The sequence below is a fragment of the Drosophila navojoa genome, chromosome X (genome assembly GCF_054131105.1).
Source record: "Drosophila navojoa isolate 15081-1374.11 chromosome X, UAZ_NAV_1.0, whole genome shotgun sequence".
Taxonomy (NCBI): Eukaryota; Metazoa; Arthropoda; class Insecta; order Diptera; family Drosophilidae; genus Drosophila; species Drosophila navojoa.
Genome location: NC_142895.1, coordinates 3,109,886 through 3,137,740, shown reverse-complemented (window position 1 = coordinate 3,137,740; position 27,855 = coordinate 3,109,886). Strand labels below are relative to the sequence as shown.

General features: G+C 40.8%; 4 protein-coding genes across 9 annotated transcripts in view; 1 reads left to right on the top strand and 3 right to left on the bottom strand.

The window, feature by feature from the left end:
• The window catches only part of Spt7 (SAGA chromatin modifying complex subunit Spt7), an 80,718-nt gene that overhangs the window by 43,056 nt on the left and 9,807 nt on the right, over positions 1-27,855 (bottom strand). The window lies entirely within an intron of this gene.
• Positions 177-26,127, top strand: mnb (minibrain). Of its 6 annotated transcripts, none has more exons than XM_089263588.1 (10): positions 177-364; positions 1,621-1,923; positions 9,077-10,532; positions 15,545-15,714; positions 15,808-15,942; positions 18,108-18,279; positions 18,370-18,537; positions 18,606-18,892; positions 18,973-19,855; positions 24,661-26,127. In XM_089263588.1, exons 3-10 carry the CDS (start codon positions 10,475-10,477, stop codon positions 25,617-25,619), a joined length of 2,832 nt encoding a protein of 943 aa, XP_089119714.1. In that variant the 5' UTR covers positions 177-364; positions 1,621-1,923; positions 9,077-10,474; the 3' UTR covers positions 25,620-26,127. The 6 variants fall into 6 exon arrangements, with proteins under 6 accessions (XP_089119714.1, XP_017963677.1, XP_089119715.1 ...); XM_089263589.1 differs by lacking the exon at positions 177-364 and adding an exon at positions 847-1,109; XM_089263591.1 differs by lacking the exon at positions 177-364 and adding an exon at positions 847-1,209.
• Positions 3,715-4,791, bottom strand: LOC108655587 (uncharacterized). The gene has a single exon (XM_018107353.2). The coding sequence runs from the start codon at positions 4,722-4,724 to the stop codon at positions 3,858-3,860; it is 867 nt and encodes a 288-aa protein (XP_017962842.2). The 5' UTR covers positions 4,725-4,791; the 3' UTR covers positions 3,715-3,857.
• LOC108656214 (cytoplasmic 60S subunit biogenesis factor ZNF622) lies at positions 26,105-27,785 on the bottom strand. Its single transcript, XM_018108210.3, has 3 exons — positions 27,153-27,785; positions 26,733-27,095; positions 26,105-26,604 (listed from the first exon to the last, which is right to left on the bottom strand). The coding sequence occupies exons 1-3, from the start codon at positions 27,639-27,641 to the stop codon at positions 26,254-26,256; spliced, it is 1,203 nt and encodes a 400-aa protein (XP_017963699.1). The 5' UTR covers positions 27,642-27,785; the 3' UTR covers positions 26,105-26,253.

Here is a 27,855-nt window from a genome sequence, read left to right as displayed (position 1 = left end):
ACTTTTTCCTTTGAAATATTTTTTTTTCACAAACTTTTTCTCGATCACAGTTTAACTTTAATAAATTTATTGAATTCAACATTTTACAATTTACAATTTACATCGCGCGCCGTCACACACATAGCCATCTATGTGTATATCGAAATGCGCGGCATATCGATAGGACGCGTTGCAGTCCTGGCAAGCGCAGTTATTGGCAGCTGCCAGCCCTGTTCTTGTGGAGTAATAAAAATAATACAAAAACTGTTCGAAATGAACGAAAATTCCTAAAACAAAGTATTGGAAAGTAATGCATTAACTTATATATAGTGAAAGACATGTGCATTTCTTACATATAAGTGGAAGCCGGAATTCATCATGTAAAGTGAGTTCTCAAGCGTCGGGTGTGTGTGTTTTTTTTCTTTTTTTTTTTTGGGCGCAGTGTTGACAGCTTATGATTTAAAAAGGAAAGAAAAGAGAAGAGCATACAATCAAAGTGGATCATTAAGCATCGGCTTTAAGCCGCTAAGCAAATGTAGTTAAAAGGGGACATGTGTGCGGCGTCCAGTTAACAACACTGGTGTAGCCAGAGCCCGGTTGCCAACCAAAACCAAATAATAAAATCAAAACAAGTATACAAGCAGTGTGTATATGTGTGTGAGTCTGTGTGCGAGTGTGTGCGTGTTAACGCTTGGAATGGAGCTTCAAAGCGAAGCAAGCAAATAAACGTGCTGGAAAAACAGAAATGCAAGCGCACACTGACCAACACTGTCGCTGTTCCCCTTGTGTCATTTAATAGCACTGTTTCGCACAGTATTTTTTTTGTATTTGCACTGGCGCTGGTATTTTTGTATTTTACATTGCTCTTCATTTTCGTTTTGCTCTTTGGTACGTACAGACGTGTAAGCGCGCGTTTTTCCGTCGTCGTCGCTGTTGTCGTGATTTCGTCTTTTCGCGTGTGGCAACAAACAAAATATTAAATTACATTTATAAATCAAATCAATCAAATTACATTACTAATAAGCCTTACATTAGCTTCAGCTATATTTCTTTACTTTTTTTTAAATTTTTTTTTGTCGCTTGCGCATGTTTTAAGCGCTGCAGCAGTGGCAGCAGCAGCAGTAAGAAAGGTTGGTGAAAAAACCGTCGTCGTCGGCTCGTACTCGTTATCGGCTGTCGTCGTCGTTGCGCCGTTCCACCGTTATACGAACTGTGCGTGCGTGCATCGGTGTATGTGTGTGCATTTATTTTTTGTTATTGTGTTGCGTTTATTTTTTGTTTTTAATATAATTTTTTGTTAAGCCAACTAAAGTTATAAAGTGCACCATTATAGACGAAGAAATAGTTATCGGAAAATAGTCGGTGTCTTACATAGCGCTTTTTGTCTGTTTTTTTATGCTCATTTTTGTACGGATTTTTTTTTTTTAGTCCATCTCTGCTGTTGCGACGCGCTCTTTTGTTAGCCGCAGCGTCGCATTTCGCTACCTCTGTGTGCGTGCGACAGCGCTTTTTCCAACTGTTTTTTTTTTTACAGTGTGCTAAAGTTATTGTTGAATATATGTTTTAATATCTCTCCTTCTTTTTCTCTTTCCCATGTGTGTGTGTACATGTTCCTTTTTGTTCTTCATTAAACGTTTTCAGCTGCAAGCAACAACAAACGTATAAAAGAAAAGAAAAAAACAAGCAAAAGCAAATTTGTATACATACATGAGTATGTACATATTGTGTGTGTGCGTGTATCTCTCTGTATGTAAGCAGCAGAGGCAGAAGCAGCGTCGCCGTTGTCTTTAGCTTCCAGTGAAACATGTTTTTTTGTGGCGCTGCCGACAGTGACAGCAGCAACAACTCAAACAAAATTGACAACAATTTGTAACAACAACAACGTCAACTACTACAACGACAGCAACAATAACAGCAGCAGCAGCAAGCAGTAACAGTCAACATGTAAGTGCTGCCTTTTATTTATGCATGTATTTATTGATATGCACATATGCATGAGTATGTGTGTATGAGCGTGAGTCGCAGCCAGTCAACAGCATCAAATTTGTTTGGTTATGTTGAACGCGTTACCCGCTGCTGCTGGCGTCAACGTCGCTGCTGGCGTTGCCACCGTGTTACATTTTGCGCGCAGATGGTGGCAGCGCCGCCACCGCCGCCGCCGCAAACATATTGGATTTGCCGGCATTTTCTGCTTGTGCACCTCTCTGTTTCTGATTGGGAAGGCATGTGGTTTTTGCGGTGCGTCTGTGTATGTGTGTGTGATTGTTCATGCCAGGTAGCAACATCACACACTCATACAAATGCTGGCAAAAGGCAAACAAGAATTTTAAAAAGCCATTGACGCCGCCGCAGCAGCAGCGCTGCGGGCAGCGCCATTTGACAGCAAGCACACTACACACACACACATACGCATGTTCGACAATCCTGTACAGCTACAGCGCGGCGCTCTCATGCTGCTTTTCCGACTGTGACTGCGAGGGCTCTACTGCGGAGCGACGTGAGCAGCGCCCGCTGTTATTTGTTTTATTATGATTATTTTTTTGCTGTTGATAAAATGCATTTTACCAAATTGTTGAATTCTCAAATGCAATATGTTTGCCACGCGCTCGCTCTCGCTCTCCTTCAGTATTTATCTCACTCTCGCTGCTTTTTAATTACAATTTGTTATTTAGCAAGAAAAAAAAATTCACCAACAAACAACAAACTGGGAGCGAGAGAACAATCGAGAGAGAATGAGCGCACATTGCGCCTAGCTCACTTGCGCGCACTTGCTCGTACTCTCTCGCTCTCTCTCATGCACTGTTGCTGCTCATTTGAACAGAAATTTTCAACAACGCTGCCGGTAACAACAGCAGCAGCAGCAGCAGCAGCACAAGAGCAATAAGTAGAAGCTTGCGCTCTCGCTCAATCCTTTTTAAGGGTAAGGGCTGGCCAGTGCTGCTGCCGCTGGCTGCGACGGACAGCACAACAGCTGGACGGAAGCGCATGTGAAAGGTTCCAGCAGCAGCTGTTTGCCAATTGGACCAATTGGAACGATACATTCAGACAGCAATTACTATTGCATCTGTGTTCCATTATATGCCATTTCCATTTCGTTCCCCGTTAATTGTTCTTTACATCTACACACTTAACTTGCCCTTGTAGTTTTGTTTATTTATGAATTTCCATTGTTATTCCTGCTTCTCGTTTACTTCTTTTTGTTGTTTCTTTCGTGGGAAAACGCTCACGGATTTGTGCTAAATATGCAAACGATACTTTTACCCCATAAACATAAACAAAAGCGCAAATCGCAATTGCAAATACATATACATATATATATTGTTTATTGTGGAATCAGGTGCATTTCCTTCGCATGAGCGAGAGAGAGAGAGAGAGAGAGACAGATAAGGTAAACTCTTCGTTCGATTGTTCTTTTCATGGTTAATTGCGACTTTCTTCGCATTAAATGTGTTGTATAATTATTTTATGATTAGGTCTATAGTACGATTAGGCTTATTGAGAACCCAATTGGATAATGTTTGTCGTTAGTTCTGAGAAAAGCTTATTTAAAAGTGCTTGAGAGCTGTTTAAATATAATAATGCTAATATGTTTTCTTATTGGCACATAAAATAATAATTGATAAGGAAATTAATGATAAATTGAATTAGGTTGAATGTGAAACCAACTCATAATGCGAGCTTTGAGCACATTGTTTATTAGAACTCTGAACTGAAATCTCGAGTAAAAGCCTAATTTGTATTGCATGTAGTATACACGAAATTTGTTTAAGAAACAATCTGCATATAATGCACTGAGATCTTCAAGTGCAACATGATCTAAATAGATAGATATGGATATATAGATGTGATTTATAGATATGTCCATACAGATGTAAGAGCTAAGAGAATATGGTTTCAGACCAAAAGGGATGCTGCTGTCGACGTCGACGCAACAGCGCCTGAATCGTACGTCTGTCAACGGTCACAGTTTGGACCGCCTTCTGCTTGGCCTGGACTGCGGCACTCGCCGCCTGATCGGCGGCATCCTTCACCTTCTGATAATCGTCACGGGCGCAGGCGATGTCCTTATGGATGCGCTTGGATCGATCCTTGGCGGCCATTAGCATTTGGACCTTCTCGTTGTAGTCGATCTGGGCCTGTTCGTTGAGCGCATTCACAGTGGCCACGTTACCGCTCAGAAGCCGAACGATTTCGCGCAGTCGATTCAGATCATCTTCGGCTTTTTTGGCAGCACACTCGGTCTTCTCGGCAGCCCTTTCGCTGTGCTGCAACGAGCCGCGCAACTTGGCCAGCAGTTCCTCGTCGATTTTCAACTCCTTTTCGATATTTTCCAACAGAGCCCGCTTACCGTTGAGCACAGCTTGCACGGCCTTGGAGGCCTGCGCGGCCTTCTCGGCCAATTGGTTATGCGCCTCTTTGGCCGCGCTCTCGGCTGCATTTGACTGGGCGTCATGTGCAGCTGTTGCCACCTGAGCGGCTTTTACCGCTATTCTGGTGGCGGCATGTGGGCAGCTTTGATTGCTACTGGTTCGATGTGACGATATTGATGATGGCAAAGCAGATGAAGATAATGATGATGATAAAGATGTTGATGTTGATATTGATGTTGGTGCGCCTGGCAATAGCAGCATCAGTTCCTTGTTACCCAATTCATTCAGTCGACTGTAGCTAAGCCATGGATTCCAGCCGCAGCTGCAGATGCTGCAGTAGGGGATGAGCAGAAGGCAAATGAATTTCCAATTCATTTTACAAGAATGTAATATATAAATACGTATAGATATTTATACAATTTATAACACTGTTTTGTTCTAGTGTCGGCCATTGACGTAAATATCGAATGTATTGGATAATAACACGAAACGTATGCAATGCTCACGGAATTGATTTAATAAAATATAGTAGTAGTATAGATAGGTATATACTGAACAAGATTCTATATATGTACATATGTATGTACTTTATAGAAACTACCACGCCTCCAGCGGCAAACTCAAACTGAATTCACATTTTTAATGGATTTATTAGGCATTTATCTGTCTCCAACTCTAATCAACAGAGTAAGAGAAAGAGGGAGAGAGAGCGAGTGAGATGGGTAGTGTTTCAGCATTTAGTCGGTATTTTCTTTGTCATACTATTTATTATTATTATTATATTATTGTTATTATTGCGCAGCAATTGCTGTGCCAAGTCAAATAACTGTGAATGCGAAGAAGACAACGGCGCAGCAGCTAAAACGTGAGTGATAGAAACAAGGAGAGAGAGAGAGAGAGAGAGAGAGAGAGAGGAAGAGGGCGGAGTAGGCTTTATACAGTTGAATGCTCAATCAGTCAAAACTGCGGCGTCGTTTTCCACGTGCTGCTGCTGTTATTGGCGGTGGGTGGCGCAGACTGCAAAAACTGCGCTTCGAAAAACAAACCCCAACACATACGCACGCATATGTACGTTCACTCGCACACATGCATAGATAGACGAAAAATAGCCGCGTCATTGTCGTAGGTAATTGAGGAGGAGGTGAAAGTAATTCGCAGAAGCGCAAATTGAAAAAAAAAAACGTAATTTCTTTTGTTGTGTTATTAATTCTAATCAGACGCAGAGAGCGAGAGAGCACGAGCACTGTTAACTGCTATGTGTGTGTGTGTGTGTGTGTGTGTGTGTGCACTTGCAAATGCGTGTGTAATAAACCGTAATAATAACAACAATGTGCAGCAATAATAACATAAACATTTTTCTTGCAAAGTCGCAATTTCGTTGCGCACGGCCGTGAGAGAGAGAAAGAGAGAGAGAGGGAACGGGAATGAGAGAGCTAGTCAAAGAGTCGGAAATTGTCTAATTGGAATTTATTCTGGTTGCGCAGGCAGCGCGCTATTGCGACAGCAACAGCGACGCTTGCATGATCAGACATGTTGCTGCTGCTGCTTCTGCTGCTGTTAGCAATTTCAATGCCACTGTCAAAGTTGCGCGCCGGCGTCATTGATGCACGCACGCACACACGCAAGCGCGCCCGTTATTGTGTTGTGTTATTGCGTTTTAAGCAAAAATAAAAAAAAAAATGGCAACTCGATTATTGCGTTGACCTTGTCTGTATGTGTGTTTGTCAAGCAGCAGCAATAGCAGAGGCATTGGCAGCGACGCTGTCGTCGTCAACTTCGAGGGCAACAGCGACTGCGCCGCTGAATTCGACGCGGCGAAATCGGTCATTGAACTTTGAACCAAACAAAAGGCGAGAGAGCGTATGTATAATAAACGTAGCGAGAATGTAAATTTTGCCGTTCATATATGTATATATTTATTATGTATATATGTGTGTGTGAATGCCAGCGGGCATTCCGTTACGCACTTAACAAAAAAAAGAAGATAAATAAGAAATGAAAGAAAATTAAAAACGAAATGGAATGAAAGCATTTTGCTGTCTGTTCTCTGTCTCGCTCAATCGTCTGCTCTTCAAGCCATTTAAGAAAATGCTTTCAAAAGTGCAAAACAAAATAAATATAAAATAAAGAAATGTTTGTGGCTATCAGCAAGCAGCGCGCACCGAAAAACGCCTACAAAGTATTTTTGGTGCTGCGCGCACCCAAAAGCGAAAAACGGGAACTCTCTCACTCACACACACAATGACAGACAGACACGGACGCAGTCACAGAAATTTATTAACTGTTGCGCAAAAGACTTTCTAACATTTTAGCATATACACAGATACTTATATGTAGGAACTATGTGTATTAAATTCTATTATGTCTGTTTGGTTCAGTTCTACTGATTTGTGTGACCATTAAATAGAAGAAGAAGCAGAACTAGACGAAGTAAAGTAAAGCAGCAATGGCGGCTATTTGGGTCACGCATGACGCGCGCGCGTCTGCGACTAGAGCATGCGCCCATCCGTCTGAGAGAGAAAAAAAACAAACAAACAACGCAGTGTATAAAGTTAGAGAGGGAGAGCGACGATTGTCTGTGGCAGTGGCAGTGGCAGTGGCAACGGCAGAGCACAAATAGTGCTGATACACATAAGCTAGAACTAGCCCCAAATAGACAGAAGCATTAGAGATATAGACTGAGTCAGAAATCCGCATATTTCTTCATAAATGTTTCAATACTTATAATCAACTCATTTATTAACATATTTGAGTTCTATAAAAATGGGATATCTTAAATTAGAGTATTTTTTCTTGCACCAAATAGCAGAAAAATAGCTAATTGAGCAACACTGATAGCGCCAGGCTGCCTGTGCGTGTGTGAGTTTGTGCAAAGCGAAAGCAGAAGCAGTACGCGCTCTCACTCTCTTCCTCCTCTATCTATATATCTCTCTCCGCTGTGTGTTGACGTCAAACACGACTGGATCGCTAAAGTTTTCTTTTAGTTACAAAAAAAAAAAATAAATAAATAAATCAAATGAAGAGAGAGTGAGAGAGGAAAGGGAACAGCACTGGCTGTAAGCGACCACCCACCAGATGCAGAGTTGCCAGCTGCGCGTAAAATTTAATTGGCGCGTCGTGTGGGATTCTGCGTGGGGGCTGCTGCTGCCGCTGCTGCCTTTGATTTTGCTCGTAGACCAAAAATAAATTATGATGCATGCGAAATTTTGTTGCTGCCTGGTTAAAAATAAACACGCACACAGGCACACGCAAATATGTATATATATATATATCATCATTGTCAATGTATGCGAGCAGTTAGTTAGCTTTTGATCAGAGTATTTGCTGCTCTTGATTGTCGGTACATTTGTGACGTCACAAGCACATCGGTCACAAGCACAACTCGTGCAATTGATAAGCAGCAGCTGTTGCTGCCTTGATGGGAATGCGGCTAGTTTTGATTGATGAACATACTCGGTGTGTGTATGTGCGTGTGTGTCCGTGTGGGCAGCATTCGTCAAGTTTCATGTAGTATGGTGTCAGTGTCAGTGCAGCCAATTAGGCTTTTTTTTTTAGCGTCATTATTAGCTGTTTTTGAAGTAGATATTAGTTAATTAAGGTTTTTATTGCATCAAGCTCGAATGTAAATAAACAGATTTAGCTTACTTTAGAAGTTGGCAATATTATCTGCATGACTATCAAATAACATTTGGCTTGCGTTTGTCGTGACGCATACGACAAACTTACTTTTTTATCGTTTTTGTTTGCTGTGTGTGTGCTTGAGTATGTATGTGTGGACATATAAAAATAACTTATTTTTTTGCACCGTGTGAATCAGAGAAATTAAAAAGAATAATTCATGATGGAACTGGTTTTTGGCTTGCACTGAACTTGTGCCGGCTATGTGTGAGTGTGTGTGTGTGCATGAGTAATGTTTATTTTTTTTTTTTTTGCAACAAGCAGCAGCAGCATTTGCAATTATGTGGCAACACTGTTCGTTCAATTTGCTTGGCAACAGTGAGCACAAACAAATGCCAAAATATATACATACATATATATATCACAATAACAATAACAGCAGTAAATGGTTAAAACTTGCGGTCACTTTCACCGTATTGCGCCGCTCTCTATGGTATGTGTGTTTGTGTGAGTTGACTGCTAAACACATTAAAACATTTGCGCACACATTTTAATTAAAAAGCGCAAATTTTGCCTGGCAACAGGCGCTTAACAGCTGTCTGCTTATAGCAAAAAGCTTTTAGTCGGCCAGCAGCGCTGCCAAGCTGCGCTTTCTATGAACGCTACTGCCTGCCTGCCACTGCTGTCGTATGTGTGTGTGTGTGTGTGTGTGTGTGTTTGAGTGCGCGTGGCGCTCAACTGAACTTGTTCGCTGCTATTAGAACTCACTCTCTCACAGACACACATACATACATGCATGCTGACAGACACACATGCGTCGCGTGTCGTTCGTTCACCTGCTGCGCTTGCCAGAGAGAGAGAGAGAGAGACGAGTGCGAGTGCGAGTATCTTAGTGTATGTGTTCTTGTGAGCAGCGCGTGTTTTTCCTTTATTTGGTTTCTTTTACACATTATTATTATTATTATTTTTTATTTTGCGCCGCGCAAAATGTTATTGAATTTGGTTCTTTTCTTTATGCGCTATTTTGTTGTCGTTGTGTATTTAACTGTAAACGTGCTCTTCATAAAATTGTCCAACTAAGCTTTTCTTTATTCTGTTACTCTTTGCAGCTCTCCAAGACGACATCAGGAGCAACAATAACAGCTACAGCTACAGCTACAACTACAACAATTGTGTTCAGTTTATATACATATATCTACAAATAAAAAATCGTGCGTTAAAATGTTTTTTGTTCCGTTAATTCGCTCATGAAATGTGTGTTCCCATGCAAAATGTGCAGAGTAGTACTTTGTATCAACAACAACAGCAACAACACTTACTATATATATAATATAAAGAATAATAACACAAACACTTTAACGACAACAACAATAACTTAGATACCACAAAAAACCAAAATAAAGTTTTTTTTTCGTTTTGGCATTGGCCACTATCTGTCCGGCCTGCTCTCACGCGCGGACGCTCGTCGTTAGGCTCGCTCTCCTTTTCGCGCGCGGCTCTCCGTGTTTGTGCGAAACAAAAAACAAAAACAAAGAAAGGAGAGTGGGAGAGACCGTTGTTATTTTTGTTGTTTTTTTTTTTTTAGTTTTGCGTTAATTTTGGGCGCTTGCGCGCACACACACAAACAGAGAAGCATAGTGAGAGCGAGAAAAGAAGAGCGCCACAGACACACGTGCGCGACGGCAGTGTGTGGGTGTGCGCAATGGATTTGCACATTGATTGCAAAAATATGAACATGTGTGCGCGTGTGCGAAAATTCGTATCTGTGTGCGTGTCTCGATGAAGAACGTAAATTCTACAACACAAACAACCATTAACAATTGTGTTAATAAACATTTATGTCTGTGTGTGCTACAATAACAACAGCAGTCACATAACAGCAGAAGCATTAACATTAACATACACATAACATCAACATAACATTAAAAGCAAAACCCCAACAAAAGACTTAAAAAGTGTGTTCATTACTTTAAAATACAAATTATATAAATACAAACGAAATATATATATATATGTATATATATCCACAAGATTTAACGTAACACATATGTATGTATGTGTAAAACAAGTATTTAAAATATGAATACAACATAAAAAAAAACAGCCCAAAAAATTAAAAAAAAAAAAAAAAATATATATATATATAGAAACTATATATATACACACACGATATACAAATATATAACGGTAAACGAACAAAAAGAAAACAACAAAAATTCAGTAACCAAAATTAACAACGAGAAGTAATTTATTAATTACCGCAACAACGTTAATAATTTATTTAATTTATACAAGAAATAAAAATGAAACGTAAATTTCAAATATAAGAAAAAAGATCAACCAAAACGCAAATTATATATGAACAAATAAACGCAATATATTTATATGAATAATAATTATATGTATGAATATATATATAACTGTATCTAGGTATATATATCTATATAGATATATATATCATAATCATTATTCAGCATAAAAAGCATTAAACCAACAAGAAAATCCAGATGTATAGATTGGAGGATACTAACAGCGGCGCTGTTATGGATAAGAACAAACAGAAATGTAAGTAGAATGTGCACTGTTAACTACTTAACAGGGATAAAGTGCGATCACTGTATTGAGACCGCACGCGTGTCATAGCAAGCAGCTGCTGTCACCTGTTGCTTTCTCGCTTCACAAATAGCACAAGTGCTCGTCTGTATGTGGCTGTGTTGTTGTATGTTGTGTATGACTTATCAGGCAGCTTTTGTTTGCTCATTGAGAGAGAGAGAGAGAGAGAGAGAGAGAGAGAGGAGGAGCCAATTTAGCAAGTAGCAGGCGCTACGCTTGTTGGACTTTCCGGAGTTCCCCTCTATTTGTTTAGTGCATTTGGATTCCACGAAAACGTTTTATCAACGGCGCCTCGCGTCTGCCCTTCAATGCAAGTCAAGTGTTTATTACGCTTTGGAGTAAGCATCGAATGTATTCGCCTAAACGCTAACCTGTACTGAGCTAAAGCAGCAACTATATAGAATGGATATGCGCTATTCCTTCCCTCATGTGACAAGCATGGTCTTGCAGGCAATATACCGCACTCAATGCCACTTTCAATGGGTGCACGGTATAGGAGGCGTCACACAATTGCACCCATTGATGGGTCATTCATGACTCACTTGGCAAACAGCGACCCTAGTGAGGGCGGTTCTACACTAGGTCCGTTTGTTGATAACGTCCGGGCAATATATTTATACACATACAACAAATATTGCCCGGATTTAGCATCGATGTGAAATACATTCAACTATCGCCGGCTCCCCCTCCACTACGTACCCCTACTCCATGCTCCTGGTCAAGAGAAAAATGTCGTTGCGACTATTATTGGCCAAGACGACGACGACGACGGCGACGACGAAGACCACATTTCGCTAGAGCTAAGCACGAAAACGGATCACCGCAGTGAATCTCCCGACCGTTTCTATAAATAGCAAAACACTTGCAGCAGCAGCGTCTGCATCATCATCATCGTCATCATCGAGCAGATGCCAGGGAGCAGTAGGTCGTACGAGGAGCATCCATTTAGCTCCATAACCCAACAAATTGGCAAGTGATCAACTTTGATTTAATAATAAACGAGACAAGAAATGGAATTTAGTTTAGGCTTCGCTGATGCTGGAATACCCTAAGTCTAACGTTGGAAATATCTATGCGATATATGTATAAGGAAAACTAGAAAGGGAGTCCCGTTCGCATACTCCAAAACTTAACAAATGGCCAATTAGATTTAATTAGTTGATATTAAACTAGAATTCAGAAGAATTATTTTTGTGATCTAAGCCAAGTTCTTACTATCTTCTCAAATGTAGCGTTGAGTCCTATAAATTCTTCCAAGACAAGTAATTCCTAGGAGGCTAGTCTGGAATATACTGGGATGGTCATTGGAATCTACCCTAACCCAAACTTGAGCTGGAATTATTCCAAGCAGAGCAATAAAAGATATGATTGCACAATTTTCGTACAATCGTTCATCTAGTTTCCGTCTATGTATATTTATAGAAAGGATCCATATCTCTCTCGGCTATGATCCTAAAATCATTTCAATTCCCTATCCTACATGGAAATACCAAAGTATTAATGCTTAATGAAGCGGTTTTTGACCCGGGAACGGGTATTATGCAGTCGATTGCTCCCGAGCGCAATGTTTTCACTTGTTTGATTGCTTTGCTTTGGTTTGCTTATTGACTTCCTCATCGAGACAAAAACAAAAGAAAATGTAGGAAGACGGTGTGGGAGGTGTATGGGTGTTAATGCATCATGGCTAGCACATAAATAGATAGATATGCTTTTTGTCTATATTCTCGAAATTGCACGTTCACCTGATAATTGAAATTAAAAGATGAGTTATCCAAAAGAGAGAGTTCAAAATTATCGGAGAGCAAAGAGTTGTATGCGTAACATACATGAGAATCTTGAATGATCTTACGAAAAGGAAAATCTGCTGGAAAGCTTGCCAGAGTGGAGAACATAGATGTAAAAACTCAGCTCTAAAAAAAAAACTTACAGAGGTGAAAATCTAAATCTAAATATCTGAGAAACTTTATTGGAATTCCCTAAAATAGTTGGACCGATAGCCGCTCTGGTCAATTAATAATTGGCAATGCGTAAATCCAATTTTCTATATTGCCAAAATAACGCTAATGATTGATTGATGGCAACTCTAAAGCTCTCAAGCTTTCAAGTATTAAAGCTGAAATCATTCGATAAAATCTCGGTTTAGGGGGCAACTCTGACTTTAAAGTGCACAAACGGAAAACTTGTTCAAGTGATGGCAACTCTGGTCCATATGAATATCAACTATGACAGGCGAAATGGTGGCAACTCTGGCCAAGCGGCCAAAGCTGCAGGCGTTCTACGACTTAGAGCAATCGAAATAGAACGTGTTGAAATGGCGAAATTATCAAATGCATTTGATGGGGATCGGCGATCAGAGGAGAGCGCAGAGCAACGGCAAATTTTTGGCAGCACAGCAGCCAAAGGGAAGGCAACAAGAAATGTGCAGCGGCAAACGTAACGTAATGTAACGTAACGTAATGTCTCGACATAAAAATAAAACAGACGTGCGTCCAACAAAAAAAAAAAAGCTAAAGACGAAGACTGCGCTCGACATGATTTTTCTAGCTGTAAAAAAACATTGACGCAGTTCGCGTTGAAATCTCACGCGACGCAGATCGCGCGAGTAGTCGCAAGCCGAAAAATAACTATATAAATATATATATATACTAGATAGTCTATATAGATATATATATATATAGAGCTCGGTGTAGTATGAGTTTCGCATAGAATCCAACGAGAAATGAAAACAAATTGTTTAATTCATGGAGCACAAATGCTATCAATCATACATTGAAGATCTTTACATTTTTGTTTGAGTGAAATATATATATATATGTATGTATATACATATATATATAAAAGTGAATCTCGCTATAAAAGAACTTTTGCATAGCGTGTGAAATATTTGTGCGATGTGCGAATAGAACGAAAGAAAGATAAAGAAAGCGAATAACAAACAACAACAAAAAAAAAAAAAAAAAAAGCGAAAAGAAATTCACAAAAAACAAGTTGAAATATTGCAGTCGGATGCTACCGACTGTCTGATGCTCGCTCACGTTACCAACAGCCATAAGAATCCATTTAGATATCTATAGAACCTGTGAGTCTATCTCTATATCTAGAGACGTTCCGTAAGATTATGACACATGAGCTCAGGAAATGAACTGATTAAAAAGTTCTTTCGATAATCCACGAATTCGAGGGGGGATCTGTAATATCGCAACTCTCCTTTATATGGAGCTCTACACCTAAGCCTATGGAAAGGACCAGAGTTGCTCTCACAAGTTTATAGACCAAATTTCCGACAAACGTACAGACATTACACATAACGGAATATACTCGCTTTTTTTTCGGTGCGTGAACGTGTATAACGAGCGCAAGGAAGGAAATATTTATATAGCCATTAATATAGACGAGGTCTCTGGCTTCTTCCGGACGTTGACTCAGTCGCGCGATGTCAACGGCTTTGGTCTACTGGCAGTCAATGAACGCCTCGATGGCTCATGGCCATGAGCCCGGCCTGATCGGCAGCTCGACGGGAACGATGACAGCTGCGCCGCCAGCTGTTGCCGTTGGTGTCACCGCCACGTCGTCGTCCGCCTGGCGTCCATCGTGGAGCAACTGGAGCAATGGGGGAAATGGCAATGGCTATCAACTGCTGCAGCAGCAACAACAGCCACAGCCGCCGCATTATCTCGCCCAAATCGATTGCCAGCATACGATCAAGAGCTTTGCCGCCAATCCCAGTTCCCGATTCAGGGCAACAATCAGCATCAGCAGCAATGATACGAGTCATCATCAGACCCAGTCCCGGCATCAGCATCATTTCTTGTCACAGCGGCCAGCGCAATATAGCTGTAAGCACCAAGTCTTAAGTCTAAGAATTATGGTGCATGGATACAATGAACCGTTCGTCATACCCCGATAAGCTTATCGCTCAGGCTTTGCATGTATTGTGGAAGATATGTATATGTATTAAGTTCGTTTATCCACCTGAAATGTACTTGGTATGCACCTGTGGCAAGTTTCGATAACTTATCGATTCTGGATCTTTAAACAATTCTCTCAAGTTTCAAGTGCACAAGAAGCTTTCAGGGTATTCAATTACACAATAGCTTACAGTTAGTTTAAATGTAAACTTTGTTTTTAGCATAAAGTTACTTAGAACTGCTGAAAGCTTCTTAAACTACCGAAACAGACTCGCTTTAAAGCAATGCAGGGCAGCCTCCTTAGAATAGGTAACGCCCTAGTAGATCGTTAAGTAGATCATAGAGGCAGACCTACCTTAAAGCTAACTTTACGTACGGTATGTACAAATATCGGTCGAATTCCTTTCTCGAGCGAGTACATAGTAAAGTTCATGGTAAACTTTGATAGTAAGTTTATCAAGCGTTATTGAATAATATTTGAATGTGCGTTCTCTCCTGCTTCCTTCTGGCTGCCTCTTCCCTCGTAACCTCGTTGCCTCTTTGCTGTTTCTTGGCTCTTGGTCTCTCCTCTTTGCTGTCTATTCACTTGTCGGCAATTGCGAAATGCAATATCAGTTTCAGTGCGTCCCTCTTGATCTGCAGCACCGTCCCTTGTGCCCCGACCCCTGTTCTACCTCTACCCTTTTTGTGCTATTTTTGATTCGGAGCAAAACAGAGACGCAAAGAACTATATATATATACATATACATATATATATATATTATATATATATATTTGTTCAAAGATCTTTGTGTGCATATTGTGTAATATTTCTCATTGGGACTTTTTGGTTCTTATTTTTGTTGTTGTCTAGTACTAAATTTAGATGGGGGGAAAACGTATTCTGGGCGGGTTTTTTGGGCTTTTGGCAGCTGCCTCAGGTGTGTGCGCGGCAGGTGCAACACCTGTGCCCAGATGCAATCGGTCAATGAACTCGCACAATATCTCTCCCCTCTCTCTCTCTCCTTCTCTTACACCTATACATAATTAATTGTTTTTTGTTTCTCTCTTTTACAGTATCCGCTGGATATGGTTCCAGCGGCGGCGCCGTGGACACATCGCAGGGTAGCGGGACCGGCGGCGGGGGCGGCGGCGGTGGCGGCGGCAGACAGCGCCATGCGCCGCTCTACGGACGCTTTGTGGTCGAAGAGGAACTGCCTGCCACGCATCGTGATGTTATGCATCATGTGAGTGCCATTAGCAAATAATTCCTAAGTTGAGCTCTCCTTAAACACTCCCTCTCTCTCTCTCTCTGTTCCTCTTGTTTTATCTCTTTGTAGCACTCTAGTCCTTCGTCTTCGTCGGAGGTGCGCGCCATGCAGGCACGCATACCCCCGCATTTTCGAGATCCGGCCAGTGCACCATTGCGAAAGCTGAGCGTCGATCTGATAAAGACCTACAAGCACATCAATGAGGTAAGCAATATATACACACATAATATTCCCTAGCATTCTCTCTAGCTCTGTCTTCCTTTTGGCAAACATTTATTTGGCTAGCGATCAGCGCGTGCCTGTCCTTGACCCGGTTAACATGAAAAGGCGTCAATAATTCGCAACTGAAATGTTGCCAAATGCCACCCACTGTCACTCTACAGCATGTTATTAACAGCATAGTAACAGAAACACACAGAAAGTTCACTACTCTCTCGCTCTCTGTCCTTCGCTCGATCTTGTAGTTAACATAACAGCGCTCCATCTTCTGTTAGTAACCGTTTGCAGCCTCCCTTACATAGACGCAGTCTCTTACTGTTAATATGCTAAGCTCTTTCGCATTATTATGCTCTGCAAATAATATATAGTTTTTTTTTTAATTGAGGTAGTTTTTAAGGTATCTCCTAGTCAAGCACTCCCGTCCAGTGCACTCTTACTCGCATTTTACTGTTAAAATGCAAATGGTTGCGCGATTAACGGCTCTGCGTTTCTTGAATTGCTTTTCACTTGTTGTAAGCCACATAAATTAAACAAGATAAATTTGTAAGAAAATGCAAAACTGCTTAAATGAATACACGGAAAGAGTGTTCAAGATGTTTGTCTAAAGTGAAAGTTGCGATAAAAAAAAAAATGTCGATCATCTGATTAGCCAGAGCCAACAGCAGTTACAATTAATTGGCTGGCAAATTGTTGCACACACACACACATACACGGGCAGGGAGAGACAAAGGCAGACGTCTGCAGCAGAAGCAGAAGCCGTGGCACAAGCAGCAGCTGCTGCAGCAGCAGAACCAAACCCAAAGCGCCTAAATATATGCACCGTTACTTGTTACGTTGTTGCTGCTGTCTTATCAGCTCAAATGCAGTTGCCGGCGCTGGCTTTGACGTTGACGTCGCTGCTTTGTATGCTATGCTGAAGCACACACACACACACACACACATTGAGAGAGAGAGAATGGAAAAGACAGAGAGTGAGAGAGAGCGTGGCAGCGCGCGATTAACTGTGACGTTGCGTCTGCTAGGTCCGACAAGCTAGAAACGTCATTGCCAGGCAACAGTAGCAGACAACGACACGAAGTAGCGAACAGCAGTAGCAGCAGCAGCAGCCACAGTCGCAGTCGACGTCGACGTCAGCGTCGTCGTCTTCAGCATACACCCATTTTCGAGCATTGTTTCACACATATTGCTCCACACGTATATTTCTACAACGCTCGGCCAGCAGCAACAGCACAGCCGCAGCAATTGTGTGCAGTCGTCTTTTAGGCGTTGTTGAATTTCGCGAGCGCCACTCTCATCCTCTCCCTACTCTCTCTCGCTGTGTCTGGCCGTCTGGTTACACCAACGTACAACGCGCTGCAAAAAGCGCTCTCGCGACTGGCGACTGGCCCTCGCCCTCGCTCTGTTTAACTTGTTTGCACGTGCAGCGCTCTCGCTCGCACCGACGCTCGCATGCGGCGTTAGCAACAACTTTTTTTTTTCGCCAAGCAACCAGCTGCATACAAAATTTTTCGCCAAGCCAATGAGCATAGCAAAGTATTGGGCAAGAGGGTGTAAGAGCTAATGGAGGGGTGCAGAAGAGGTGTAAGCGTGTAACCACAGCTAGACATGAAAGGGATGAGGAGATGGGGAGGGGACTGTTACTATAATGTTGACCAAATCAGTGTAACAAATAAAAACATTAATTTGGGCAATTTATATATCATATATACTTAGGTAAATGCCTTTGCACCTGTATAATAATTCATATTTAAATGCAAAGCAATCGAGAGGCATTTGGTTTAATCACTGTTAGCTCAGCTCAAAGCTGCGTTAGTAGTGTGCGCAACATTGAGTTTTTCTGTTATTAACATTTTAATTTATAATTGAAGCCACTGTTGGCTCAAAACTGCGTTATAGCAGTTGTCGTCTGTCAATTAACAGTGCCAGCTATCGATAGATAAGCTATCGCTTACCGTTAGGCATGTATTTAAAAACAAAAAGTGTGCCTTAAAATGTTTGTCAAAACTTAAAGGCAAAACATGATCAGTCAGACCTACTCACTCTCACAGATCTCTAGACAGATTATATCTAACTCATATATATATTTAAAAAAAAAACTAACAAATTTCTTTTGGAAATAACTCATCACCTACAATAATACAAACATGAAGGTATACTACGCAAAGAAGAAGCGCCGAGCCCAGCAGACACAAGGCGACGATGACTCGTCAAATAAAAAGGAGCGCAAATTATACAATGATGGTTACGATGATGATAATCACGACTATATCATCAAGAATGGCGAAAAGTTTCTGGATCGCTACGAGATTGATTCACTCATCGGTACGTATGACTAGCTAAACAAATGGCTAAATGACTAACTTATTCACTATATTTATACATATATATTTATACTGTATTCACTAATCGCAGGCAAAGGCAGTTTTGGTCAAGTGGTCAAGGCCTACGATCATGAGGAGCAATGCCATGTGGCAATCAAGATAATTAAGAATAAGAAACCGTTCCTAAATCAGGCACAAATCGAAGTCAAACTGCTCGAGATGATGAATCGTGCGGATGCTGAAAACAAATACTATATCGGTAAGTGAATGACAGACAATTTGGGATAATCAATCTATCTATAATATAATCCCTTTGTCTCTCTACAGTCAAGCTCAAGCGCCATTTTATGTGGCGCAATCATCTGTGCCTCGTCTTCGAGCTACTATCGTATAATCTATACGATCTATTGAGGAACACGAATTTCCGTGGCGTTTCGCTGAACCTCACGCGCAAATTTGCGCAGCAACTGTGCACGGCTCTTCTGTTCCTGAGCACACCCGAACTGAACATAATACACTGTGATCTGAAGCCCGAGAACATATTGCTATGCAATCCCAAGCGATCGGCCATCAAAATTGTTGACTTTGGCAGCTCCTGTCAGCTGGGACAGCGCGTAAGTATTTTGATAAGTAAAATTGGGAGTGAAGAGGGTATTACGATTCTAAAATTTGTTCTCTCTAATCTTCTTTGCAGATCTATCAATACATCCAGTCGCGCTTCTATCGCTCACCGGAGGTGCTGCTGGGCATTCAATACGATTTGGCCATCGATATGTGGTCGCTCGGCTGCATTCTGGTGGAGATGCATACCGGAGAGCCGCTCTTCTCCGGATGCAACGAGTTCGATCAGATGAACAAGATTGTCGAGGTGCTGGGCATGCCGCCCAAGTATCTGTTGGATCAGGCGCATAAGACGCGCAAGTTCTTCGACAAAATTGTCACCGATGGCTCCTACGTGCTAAAGAAGACACTCAATGGGCGCAAGTATAAGCCGCCCGGTTCCCGCAAGCTACACGACATACTCGGCGTGGAGACAGGCGGGCCGGCTGGCAGGCGTCTCGATGAGCCGGGACATTCCGTGTCCGACTATCTAAAGTTCAAGGATCTGATATTGCGCATGCTCGACTTTGATCCGAAGACACGAGTCACTCCCTACTACGCCTTGCAGCACAACTTCTTCAAGCGCACCACCGACGAGTCGACCAATACGAGCGGCGCAGGCGCCACTGCGAATGCCGGCGCCGGTGGCAGCGGCTCGGGTGGCAGCTCGTCCGCTGGTGGCGGCGGTGCCGGTGGTGGTGGTGGTGGCGGCAGCAGCCTAACTGCAGCTGGCAGTGGCGGCGCAGGACCCGGCGCTGGTGGTAGTGCCAGCGGCACTAGCAGCGGACTGAACGCTAGCAGCAGCAGTAGCAGCAGTGTCGTCTCCTCCAGCGCAGCGGCAGCTGCGGCAGCCATTGCAGCAGTCAACTCCTCATCGTCGGGTGGCAGCAACAGCATCGGCGGCGTCTCCAACCAGCAGCAGCAGCAGTCGCTCGTCTCCAGCAGCAACAGCGGCGCCATTGATCCCCAATGTTTGGGTAAGTGTTGAGTGTTTCCCCTTGATCCAGACCCCCTCCCTCTCTCTCTCTCTCTCTCTCTCTCCCCTTTTTGCCACCCTCTTGTGTTGTAGCGAATTTTTGTTGCTTTTATTTGTTGTGTGCTCCTCTCTCTCTCTGTCTTTCTCTCTTTCTTATTATTTGAAAATATCGAAATCGAAAAAATAGAGCTATTTATCGATAAGAAACGATAATTGATCAAATTGGAGTTAGTTCAAAGCAAATGTTTATGCAATTTGTTATCGATAGCAATGAATTGATCGATGCTCATCGATAACTATTGAGTTATTGAATTTGTTGAGTGTTTTATAACATTTGCCATTGTTAAAACAGTTTTGTTGATCGATAACGATAACTATTTAAGTATGACTCGATATATTTTTTTTTATTTATTAGATATTCATTTTAAGTTCAATTCAATTTACGAAGCTATAGAAATCTAAAATGTTTTCGTATCATTTATTTATTTAATTTTTTTTTTTTTAATTATAATAATAAATAGTATAAAATTTGTAAAACGTACAGTATTTATTTTAGTATTTAGTATATATTTTGTACTGTTTAGATTTTATGTTGTTCGATTAATTTGCTGCATGCCTGTAAATATATGTACATGTGAGAGAGTGCGTGTGTGTGTGTGAGTGTGTGTGCGTAAAAGAAATAATTCGATCTGAACAAATTGAAATAAGTTTTGTTTTACAACAAAAAAAAAAGTAAACCAATCTGTTAAATAAGGACAACAACAAAATTAAAAATTGAATTATAGCTAAAAAAAAAAATGTTAAAATTAAGTATTATATTTATATATACATATATAATATATTATATATTATATTATATTATATACATATATATAACAATTATGATTTCTGTTACTATCTGATAAAAAGAAAAGATTTAGTTGCATTTATACATATTATTAAGCATATATAATTATTATATATAAATTGTAAGTGTTCTTTCATTTTCTTAACGGTAGCACCTTCTCCCACAAACAGTGTTGTCAAACGTAGATATTTTTTTTGTTTGTTTATTCATTCATATAATTTTTTTTTATTATATATAATTTTATATTTGTATTCATTTCTACTTACAAGGCATAAGCAAGCGGAAGATAAAAAAGAAACGCAACTAATTTTTGCCTACAATTATTATGCTCTCTTTTTCTAATATACACAAAAAAAAAAAAAAAAAAAAAAAAAATCTGAAAAAAAATTTCACTAAAATTACACTAAAAAATGCCCACACAAAAAAAAAATCACTTTGCGCGTGCATGTTACAAAAATAACAAAAACAACGAAGCAGACGAGCGCCGATGACCAGCAACAACAACAACAGTTGCAATACCGGGAGCAACGTCAGCCGTAACAACAAAAACAAACGCAAATTAGTTATAAAGTACTCAGGATAACAGTGAAAATGGACAGCGAAGGAGACAGCGCAGCAGCAGCGACGACGACGACGACGACGACGACAGTGCAGTAGCAGCAGCGGCGTCAGCGCAATGGAAGCAGCTAGTTAAGCAACAAAAACAATAACAGGGAATAAACCGAAACTGTTATTCGATGCCATATATGATATTTCGTTCAGTTTGAACGAAAGCGTTTCCATTGCGCACGTTATGTAAGGCTAAGGCCATCTCTTATTGTAAATAGCCAGAGGCTCCAGCTCCACCCAAAATACACGCTATTTTCCTAATGTGTGGCGCATTAAGTAAACTTATTTTTTTTTTCCAAATAAATATTTACATATATATGTGTATGTGATTATATATGTATATATATATATTAAATAATATAATATATATATATGGATATATCTATATATTTTTTTCGCACCTAGTATACATAAATATAAACGACGTAAATTTAGACACGCTCCAAAGAATAAAAGAAATGGAAATGAAAAGAAAAAAAAAAAAAAGAAAATAGTAATAAAATTGACTATTTTTTTTTTTAACTTGTTTCGTTTAGTTTTGCGTGACTTTTTTTTTTAAATAATTGTCGCTAACAGTTAAGCATTTATTTATAAGCAATTAGGCCCCTAGTATTGTAAACTAAGACAAAAGAGAAAAAAAAAATAAACCTAATAAAAATAAAACAAAAATTTAAAAGTAAAAACTGTTAAACATTTAAGCAACACATAAAACAAGGAATCCTTAACGACTTTCTTAATGACTGCCATACATAAATATGTATATGTACACATACATATATATATGTATATAAACATAACTATATATACGAAAAATAAATATATATGATAATATATGTAATAAAATTATAAGTTAAACAGTACATTAACATTTGCATATTAACAGCGTTCAGCCATACATACAGAACAGTAAATGCATATATAGAAGTGTGTACATGGCTAAATAATACATTTATGTGTATGTGTCTGTGGGTATTGAATCAACAGCGCATAGCCGCTAATAACATTTAACATTCAAAGGAAACCCAAAGCATTAAGAAACAAGACTTAACAGTAAAGCATACACACACACATACAGAGACTCACTCACACATACAGAGACACTGTCAACTGTCGTCTTGTTTGCCTACTCTTTTGGTTGTTTACGCTTTTCACTTCACTCCGCACAACCACAAAATACACACACATATACACTTACACACACACCTTCGTTCTGTTAGGCCACTACACTCTGCGAATCCCTGTACACAGTGTAAACGAAATTTATATGCAATGGCATTGAAGAGAATTTCTTGAAAATTTTCAACCCGATATTGATATTTCGCTCAATGACACAAATTGAACCTAATTACAAAGTATTGCGCAGCGCACTCGCTTTTGTTCACTTCTCTCTTCTGTTGTCGCAGAATCGAGTGGTTTCATCCTTCAATGTCGTTCGCAATGGCAAATGAGTTGAAGCAGCAAGGAGAGCGTGTTCGCTCTCTCTCTCTCTCTTTCGTCTGCTGCGATCGACATGTTAATGACATTAAATGTAACTATGGAGTAAACAAACTAGTGCAGCGCTCTCCTACACACACGCAAAGACACGTACGCATACCCAAACACACACACGTTCATTGCATACGTAAACAAAGCTAATCGTGCTTCAATACAATGGTTAAAGCAATGTTAAATAAAAGATCAGTTAATGTTAAATAACGGATCAGCCAATCTGCGCAGTTTAACAGAAGCTTTGTCGCATGACAGTAAAACATTCTTGAAAAAACATTTTTTTTGTACCAAAAAATAAATAGAAAATAAAATATAAGAAAAATCATACAGAAAATACCAAAATCTAAACACAAATCATAGTTTTTAGGTGTGTAAAAATAGCAAAAAAGAAATAATAAAAAAAAATAAAACAAAGCAAACGAAATAATTAACGTTAGGCATAATATTAATAATTATAAAATATATTAATAATTTAAATGGAAATACGAACAAATCGATAGCATTGCATAAAACAGAAACATAAATTAGTACTAAAGCAAACCAAGATTAAACCAACTTTAGCATTTAACAAATACACTAACACCCACACATACACACACACACGTATACACATTTATACAGATATTTGTGTAAACATATATACATAAAGGAAGTAATTGAAATCGAAAACGAACTTTAAAAGAGGAAATCAATAGAATGATAGTGAGAAAGAGGGAGAGAGATAGACAGCGGCAGAGACAGAGATGTGAGTTGCATATGTATTGTATATGTGTTTGTATAATTCAACAATTTAGCGTTTAGCACCCGAGTAAACAACAATTCAAGAATTTAACAAATAATTAATAAATAAAACTGAAAGAAGGAAAAAAAACTAAAAAGTTGTGTAAAATATTTAAAGCAAAGGCCGATAGAGTGTTTTAAATTTAAGTTACAATTACAATAGACACACATATACATACATACACACATACAGACACACACACACACACACACACACATACACATACACATACACACACTCATATACATACTTGAGTTGAGAAATGAATGAAAAATTGCATAGAGAAAAGAAAAGCTAAAGACGAAATCATAAAATTTAAATGAAAATTCATTGCAAGCATTTAGATTTAGGCCACGAAAAGAAACCCAAAAAGTAAAAGAAAAAAACATATTTAGAAAACATGCAAACAAAATTTAACAATAACCAAAAAATAAAAATAAAATAAATAAAAATGAATGCGCAAATGCAAATGCGATCAGTGAAAACGCTTCAAGATATGCAGTAACATTTTGATTAAAGCCCAATGTTAACTAGCAAATGGCTGCTCGCAAAATGGCGACGAAGAGCAATGCAATAACAACTACACTTAACGAAACAGTATTGCAAAATGAAAATGAGAAAAAAAAAGATGAAATACGAAGTAGAAGAAAAACAAGAGAAACTGGTTGAAAATGTAAAGCATTTAGTTTAACAATTTAATCAAGAGAAAAACAAACACACATACACATACATACACATACACTCTCACGCATTTGTGGCATTTATATATATACATACATATATATATATATATATATATAACGTAAAGCTGATGGTTTAAGTTTAATGAGTATGAAATAATTTATGGATGATTACTAAATAAGTTAAAAAGAGAAAAGAACCCAAGAAAAACAATTTAAAATGAAAACTAAAAGCAAACAACAAAAATGACAAAAAAAAAGCGAAAAAACCCTTCAATAAAAATTTATGATATAATCAACAAAAAAAAGCTAAGCGATAACTTTGGCAATATGGCAACACTAACATTTTTGGCCTAACATTTATTGACAATTTTTACATAATTGAACTTTTGCTCTTACAGGTCTGCTATTGCACCATGCGAACAACAACAGTTGCAGCAGCAGTAGTAACAGCAGCAACAACAACAGCAATGCCACTGCGATGAACTTTTCGGCGCTCAGTCTGCAGCCGCAGTCAGCGACAACAGCGAACAGCAGCAGCAGCCTCAACAGCCTTAACAGCAGCAGCAATAACAACATTAACATAAACAATAATAACAGTCTGAGTAGCTTAAATCATAGCAGCAGCAGCGGCGTCGGCGTCAGCAGCGGTCGCCGCAATATTTATATGGGCAACAGCTATCCGCACGCCATGGACTGTGATCCGCCGCTGGGGCAACAACAGATGCCGCCGCCACCGCTGCCGCCCGTCTCGGCCGCGACTATGGCAGCGGCAGCGCTGCGTCTCGGGCAGACGCCATTTGGGCGCATGCGCAACAGCGGCGTCGGCATCGCGCCACACCAGAATTTCAGCAGCATTAAGCATAACGGCAATGTAGTACAACCGCCACCACAGCCGACGTCGTTGCTTCTGCCGCCGCTGCCACCACCCGCCGCACATCAACAAATGCAACTGCCGACACAGCCGCAGCCGCATCACAGCTATGCGCCAGCGTCCCTGCCGCTCGACCTGATGCATCATTATGGCAACATGTCCGCCGCTGCCTCGCATCTGATGATGACCGATTCGAGCGTTATCAGCGCCTCTGCTGCTGGTGGACCTCCAGCTGGCTCCGGGCCAGCCTCATACGGGGTACTACTCTATCATCCGCAGCCGTTAGCTCCGCTGCCGCTGCCCATGCAGATGCCAGCTTCTGCGTCGACATCATCATCGTTGGCTGCGCTGCCAGCGCCGGCAGCAACGTCCAGCGGTGGTGGCAGCGGCAGCGTCAGCTCTACAGCCGGTGCCAGCAGCGATGCCTCTTCGTCGTCGCCCATGGTGGGCGTATGTGTTCAACAGAATCCTGTAGTTATACATTAGCGTTACCTGCCGTCTATATATACTATACTTTAAAATGTTTCATTTTAATTACTGTACGTTTTTTTTTTTTACACCACACACACACACACAAAAGTCTGAGCAGCCAGCTGTTGTGCTTCTCTTTCTCTCTCTCCTTTGTGTGTGCGCGCCTGTTTCCGTTCTCTTAGCTCGCCAGCGGACACTGCTATTTATTGCACCTCCATCCAAACACACATACACATCAAAGCTAGCAGAAATTTACACAAACACTCACACACACACACACACGCATCGGTTTATTTAAGTCATGCTTTCACCGTGCAAGCGTTTCGCTCATACACGCACACCCACACACACGCACGCAAACACGCATTGCTCATCGCGTTTACAGTTAGCAAGAGAGTTCTGATTAATTAGAACGTTTTTTTTTTTTTACCTAGTTTTAAATGCATAAATTTAATGTAACCATAACGAAATAATTTTACTTATACAAAATCAAAAGTAAATTTTATTTAATTTTTAATTTAAATTATGTAATTTTATTTGAAGACCAATTGCGCAGTAATTTTCAAATGAAAACCAATTTTGCTTGAGAAGCGTGAACAACAAAAGAAAATATTCTATGCCACACAAATTGTACTTCATTTATGCGTTCCTAGATTAGCACCTGGGCGCGATAGTGCTTCTGCAGCTTATTGGCCTTGGTGCCCAGCTGCATCTGCCACTTGGACTGCACGCGCTTCATTAGATGAATGTCGCGCGCCTTACGCGCCGCTGCCTGTTGCTGTGTCTGGGTCCAACCGAGTGCTCGATACTCGCTCAGCACGCGATGCAGCTTACGATCCGATTTCTTGATGGCAACTGTACGAGTCGGATGCAGGCGCTGCTTGTAGTAGCGGAGCAACGACCGATGGCCGATAACGGCGCCAGAGGGCAAAACCAATTGATATTCATCGCCGTCGAGTAGATCGGGTACAACCTCTTCGTCAATGTCCATGCCCTCTTTCTGCAAGAAACAAAAATGAGGAGGATCCAATTAGAATAGCCCCAGTTTCAAATACGATGGAAGAGCCGTTTTTTTTATATCGATAGTGTTGAGCTGAACGTACGATATCGATTTGGCTCGATACTTACATGATCTGGATAACTTGCGCTGTAGTCATAATATTCGGCATACTCGGCCAAGGCGACTCCTTCGTGCAGCATCTGGCAGTGGCCCTTGTCGATCATGTGCTTGCGGACAGCATCCAGGGAATAGAAGGTTTTGCCACGATCGTTGCACCACAGGCAAATGAAGTAGTTGGCCACCTTCTCGCCCAGATAGTAAAGCAGGCCCTCGATGTCTGTGCAGTATTCGGTGTCGGGAATGAAAAATGAATGTGCCAACGACATGTGTTTCAGGTTCTCCACCAGGTCCTCGCTCTGGTGGTTACAGAAGAGGCAGTCGCGCTCGGTCAGCGGATTCTCGGCTATTTTATCCCATTCATCCGAATCGACCTGAAAATAGCAATTGAAGTTTAATGGCTTTTAGTTTAACTCATAGCTGACACCTACCTCCTCCTCTTCGATGTCCTCAAAGTCGTCGTCATCATCCTCGTCCGCATCCACCTGCATTGCCCGTTCCGCGAATGCAAGGCGTCCTTTGCCCGCAGCGGCTGCCGCCAACGCCGGGTGCGGACGCGGCTCCACAATGCTCTTGACACACACATCTGATACGCTGTCCGAGTCTGCCTGCTGCCGCTCTAATCGCACCAGCGCCTCCTTGTGCCTCTTGCTGTTAAGGTGATTGTCATGCGCCTTCTGGTTGCCGAACTGTTTGCGACAGGCGGTGCAATAGATGCTCATCTGCTGCTCCTCGATAGCCGACTCCGTCGCACTCCGGGCACTTAGCACACGCTGCTGGAACTCTTCCGCAGTGACGGGCGGCAATTGAGCCACGCGCCTCTTCAGATTGTAACGGTGCCAATCTGTTTTGTAGTGCTCCCTCTGTATGTCTGCGTTGGCGAAGCGCGCATCGCAATTGATGCATGTGAAATGTGACATTGCTGCGTTCTTTTTTTTGTTTTTTGTATATTTTTGTTCAGGTTGACCTATCTGATTTTGGAATTTCGCAATGAATGAATGATTGAGAAAACAACAAAAGTCTCGACACGTTCTTTAGTTAACGATAGACGATAAGCGATAGACGATAGTTTATGATAAGTGCGGCGGCCAACGATACACCCTGTAGTACTCGCGAGCTAAAGCTGCGTGCTAT